At 33.5% G+C, this 5,527-nt stretch overlaps 1 protein-coding gene across 1 annotated transcript; it reads right to left on the bottom strand.

Annotated features, from left to right (window-relative positions):
• Positions 1 to 698: 698 nt before the first annotated feature.
• LOC104910914 (catenin alpha-2-like) lies at positions 699 to 3,470 on the bottom strand. The gene is made up of 2 exons (XM_031553315.1): positions 3,294 to 3,470; positions 699 to 869 (listed from the first exon to the last, which is right to left on the bottom strand). Exons 1-2 carry the CDS (start codon positions 3,467 to 3,469, stop codon positions 728 to 730), a joined length of 318 nt encoding a protein of 105 aa, XP_031409175.1. The 5' UTR covers position 3,470; the 3' UTR covers positions 699 to 727.
• Positions 3,471 to 5,527: the final 2,057 nt, after the last annotated feature.

Here is a 5,527-nt window from a genome sequence, read left to right on the forward strand (position 1 = left end):
AAAAAAAAAAATTACAACGTTTTATTTATTAATTCCCCTACACCCTCTCGTGTTTCCTACAGGTTATTTCAGGGGATTGTTGGGGAAAAGATAATCATTTGTGAGGAAAAAAAAAATAAATCATAAATCTAAAATAAGGTATCTTGAACCAAGAACTTGGATTTGAAATCTGGCTTTTGACTTCTTATTTGATGTTTTCTCTTGTTCTTCAGATGGATATATAATCCAGTCTGAAGGAAAAGAGCTGAAGTTAATCTTCACAGTTGTGAAATGAAGTTAGTAGTGGGACTGTGGACACAGATTTTACAGCCTAGAGTAGGAGGCTGTAAGATGCAGAGCACAATACTGCAATGCAAAGAAGACATGCAATGTCAAGGGAAACTGCTGGAAGAGGGAGCTGAAAGAATATAAGGAGTCACGCACGTTCATCAAGGGTAACAGAGCATCCAATTGCTTTCATGTCAGCAAAGATATTAATCTAATCATAATAGGGTTTCCCAGTCCAGAATATGAGGTTATGGAATACCTGAGGACTTTCTGAGATTTCAAAATTCATTTATTACTTTCCTATACTGCAGAAAAACAAAACAAAACAAAACAACGCTCCCCTAAAAAAAAACCCCTAAACAAAGAAAAAAAGAAAAAAGACAACTGTAAGTTGATTGCTACAGAAGATTTTTCTTTTTTCTGCACAACTGTACAATGTGACTCATTGGTAGAAATTGTGTTATTGTGTTGTATCTCTGATTATTTTTGCTATTACCTGATCAGCTACTGCCCGTGCTAGTTTGTCCATCCTTGAACCTGCTTCTGCAATCTTCTTGGCTGCATTAATGACATCAGATGTATTCTTCAGTGGTCCTTTACCTCTGTGAAATACAAAGAAATGATGAACAATATAGATAAATTATGAAAGGAAACAGTTTTAATGACCTTGTTTAGTACTTGATTTTAAAACAGTAACAGGGATGACTTCTTAATTTATTACAAATTCTCCCTGTAATTACCTTGTATAGTAGAGACTGATTAAAATGTTGGTCTGCTATATTTCCTCCCTCTTATGAAATGCCTCTCTAGCAATTTAGTTTGATGGTGCCTTAAGCACAAGCTACACTTAATAGTATATGCATTTTTAAGTGCTTATTAAACCAATGTTCTTCCTGCAGTACACAACTATTAAAAACGATGCCATTCCCATGCCAACCGTTAATGTTTAGCCTATCAATTCTAGAGCAAGGCTGCCATGTTTTAGAAAGCTTTTCTTTTAGATACACCATAAAACAAAGATTCTCAAAGTATAATTCTGTTACATTTAAGACATGTATAATTTGCTTTAAGACTGATCTTATACTTTTAAGATGATGCACAAAAGTCTGATTTTTAATCACTACAGTTACGAATTGTACAGGAAAAAAAAAAATAATTGCAGACTTTTCTGAGTTTGTTTCAGACCCAAAACTTTTATCCTGTTTATAATAACATTTGCTACTGTTCCTAATAATGCCTCCACTAGAAGCAAGCTGATTTTCCTCATTTATTTATTTATTTATGATCATATGTGGAGAAATGCCGCTTCAGACAAGACAGATGGAAAATTATCATCTTCAAGTTTCTGCTGAACTTAAACGGGAGCAGAACTCCTTCATAGTGACCTCATAGTGCTTTTACATTCATTCCATCAGCAGATCTGACCATCTCAAATTCCACACACTTGAATTTTTTCCTGCTTTAACATTGCAGTGGTTACAGCCAATCGAAATATGTGAAAGGCTTTCTTCTGTTTTAATGGAATATATTAAACCAATTTTTATTAAATCTGATGCAAATTGGGATGCACTTTGATTTTTTTTTTCATTTACTTCAATTGTGACAGTGGTTTTTCTCTCATATTAGTTCTGTTCTTCTGATGGTAGAAAATGCAATTCAAAACTTTCAGTTTGATGCTTAATGTATCAAAGATTGTCCAGGAGGTTGCAGAAAGCATTCATATTCTGGGATGTTGCTTTAGAATGCTATTTCTTCATTATGTGAAATGACCGCACTGCTTGGGCGGTTTTTCACTCTGTTTTTTGAAGAGAAGGAATAGAGAGCCAAAGAGAAGAATAATACAAAGGTAACTAGGACTTCTCAAATATATAACCTTTCATGGGAGGCTTTGTATACAGGTCATTTGTATACAGGAGTTGTGAGTCTGCTGCCAAAAGAATAGTTGTGAAAGTACAAGCTGAGAGAACAATTGTTCAGAAAGAAATACAGTAGTCATCTATTAAAATGCAGATAAACTTTCTATATACATATTTAAAATGCACAAAAATGTTTGCTAATTGCTATACCAATTACCTATCTGTGCAAATTAATTAACATCCATATGTATGTCAGGTACGTGCAAACACTGTATTATCAATGCAGACACTGTTTCCCATGAAATAGGCTGAATGCTTCAGACACAAGGCTGGATAAAGAAATCTATTTGAGCATCTCAGTAGATTGAATAAATAGATGTTTTACTTCAATCCTCAAAAAAACACAAGGATTTTTGCCTAGTTTTATCGAATCATATTTTGATAAATATCATTTATATCTTGGACTCCCATTAAGAGTTAACACTGAAATAGCTGTAACTCAATATGGTGATCTGTAATTAAAAGAATCTTATAAAAAGTTCTCCCTGGTGTCATTAACAATATAACCACATTTAAACAAAATAATTATGTTTATCTGATATCATTAGTGAATGATCTTTTGATGATTTGCCATTAGAAAAAAACAAGACATCAATGGAAAAAATGAAATGAAAGCAAAAAAAAATTAAAATCATTACTGACAGACTCCAATGAAGTATTAGATCAAGAAGGTTTCATATTTAAATTATTTCTTTTTACTTATTTTTTTTGAAAGAGGTTCAGTCTTCAAAATGATACAAAGAGTTTTGCTGTTATTTTTGATTAACACAAATTATGTTGAAATATTGAAAGTTCGTATAGGCACATGCTTTTACATTGGTACTAAACAAAATGTCACTTGAATGTAATAGGGTTGCAGACTGTCTTTACTGCTGAAGTTCAAGATGATCTGCAAATAAAACTGATTTGCAAACAATACAAAAACTTCATATTTTATCAAATATGGTGAAATGTCTAGAGCAGCCACGCACTGAGAACCTCCATCTCCTTAAGGGCAAAGTGTGTTATCAAGCTGTGTATCCCTCAAAACATCACATCAAGAGGCTATAAAGTGCAACAAAAAGAAAAGATGTCTGAAGAAATCCTCAGCACAGACCATTTTGTCCTTACCTAGTGAAGTCTGTCATTTCCATCATAATCATGCACATCTGCTTTGCCAACACAATGATGTCATTACCACTGTCGTCCCACTTGGCCACCTCCGCATCCAGTTTACTCTTTTCTTGGTGAAATATCTCTACCTGCTCAGCAATCTTAGCCTTTTCCTCCTGGGGGAGCTGAGCCATGATAGCCTGAAGAAAAAATATGGGAGAAGCTGGACATGAAAAAAGGATGTGAGAAACATATACATTGATTCAAATTGCATTCTAGTTGCTTTTTATGGCAGTGGAAGACACCAAACAAAATCCCTTAAACATTTGACTTCTGTTAGGATGGACAGAAAGAAAGTATGTAGGATGTTTACAAGTTTTCTTTTACTTGTAAAATTTTTAAAAAGATGTGATATGCACATTATTCACTGACACATACAAGAAGATTAAGATTTAACAGAAATTAACCTTTTGAAAATGAAGGATATCTATGGAAAAAAACTGAATTGCTAGCATCTCCCTTAGTCTTGTTCTCTGTCAGAAGTACAGAGGCTTTCTGCTTAAATAAGCTATGACATGCAAGATAATACATTTGAAGTGAGTTGTAATGAATGTACCTTTCAATAACTTTTAGTAGTCTGATTGTATCATGGAAGATATGCAAAAAGCTATTGCACAAGTTGATACTAATTTGCTTCGACATTATAAACAAAGCAGAAAATTCCCCCACTTCCTTAAAAAAGAAAAGAAAAGCCTACAAAATTATAATAATTATTTTTGAAGATCAAATGGACACTTCCAGTAATGATTTCCAAGCTGAGCTACCATTTGGCTTTAGGGTTCTTAAGACCACATTATGCATTTAATGGGGTGTGACATATATTTAAGTGTTGTAGCATTTTTTCTTGTTTATGTCACTTTCAATCAGCTGAAGTCTTTCTCTACATATTCTTAAAATGCTCTTGGCTTTTAAAAATTAATAATTGACCTTTTCCAAAACTGAAATTAAGAAAGGTTATAAACAGTAGATCAAAAAATGATAAATTTGCAAGTTAATCAAATTAAAATTCAACACACGACGTTTAATTAGGCCTTATCAATGTAACTCAGCAGCTGTAAACGTTACCATATTAGTCTTTCCAAAGAAAAATGCACTTTAAGTCAAGCTAATAAATATATAAGAATACACATGAAGCACATACACTAAAACTGATACATTAACTGAAATGAAGAGAATGTGATAGGAGAATAGGAGATAGGAGCTGGTTTGTATGTCATGCACATGGGTCTTCTCTGTGGGCAGCTTCATTTGTACAGCCTTTAAACTGGTATACAGTGCTTTAACATTTCAATTCCAGCTGCTAATATGCTTCCAAAGAAGCTATATCCTGTAGAACTGCAGATCTTATAAAGTTTTTTGGCTACTGAATACCAACATAAGCATTTCTACTGTAATGCTAATAGCTTTACAGAGTAAGCATATTAAAAAAATCCATTACAGTCCACAACTAAAAATCTAGCTTTTCTAAGGAAAAGGTTTAAATAAGTTACCACCATGCTTTGCAGACTCACTTCAATGAGTCACTCAAGACTGTGGACTGTGTGCCTTCTGCACAGTGTGCTTTCATTTTGTGTTTTCATCCGTTTGTTGCATCCTGTGATATACTGTATTATAAGTTATTCAGTAATGGGACTGTCTTTATAGTATATTATGTTTATACAGCATGCAGCTGATCAAAGCAGGTTTGAAGTGCAGCAGTGATAATAACCGCAATAAATGTAATACAATTTAAGACTCCTAAGTCCCTAGGTGAACTAGATTCTTAGCAAAACTATTATTGTAATCTGTAGTTGGTTTTCAGACCAAAAAAGGATTATGTGATACCTAATCCTATATGTAAACAAACAAATACCAAAAACACACACAACCAAACCATGAAATTCTAGGTTTACCTTTCAATACTTTTGTATTTGAGACTTACTTAGATAATCATTTAAATATTTCAAACAATATGTTATGCTTTCTAACATATAATAATTCCTCAAAGATATTCACCTACATCCACAACATCACTGAACTGGCAGGCATGGGATCTACAATCCAAATCACATCTTCCTCTAGGTGATGAGGCTACTAGTCATTATATTATATCAGGAGACCCAATAGTAGACACTAAGTTTTTGTTCTTGGGATGTAATGATAAAGAAACAGCTTTTCTGATATCTGCCATGGCTTTTTCCCCTCCCCTCCCC

The sequence above is a fragment of the Meleagris gallopavo genome, chromosome 4 (genome assembly GCF_000146605.3).
Source record: "Meleagris gallopavo isolate NT-WF06-2002-E0010 breed Aviagen turkey brand Nicholas breeding stock chromosome 4, Turkey_5.1, whole genome shotgun sequence".
NCBI classification, from domain to species: Eukaryota; Metazoa; Chordata; class Aves; order Galliformes; family Phasianidae; genus Meleagris; species Meleagris gallopavo.

Coding starts and splice junctions, on each gene's coding strand:
- LOC104910914 (XM_031553315.1), bottom strand. CDS start 3,469: ATGGCTCAGCTCCCCCAGGAGGAAAAGGCTAAGATTGCTGAGCAGGTA. Junction 870..3,293: donor GAAATGACAGACTTCACTAG/GTAAGGACAAAA, acceptor TGTATTTCACAG/AGGTAAAGGACCACTGAAGA.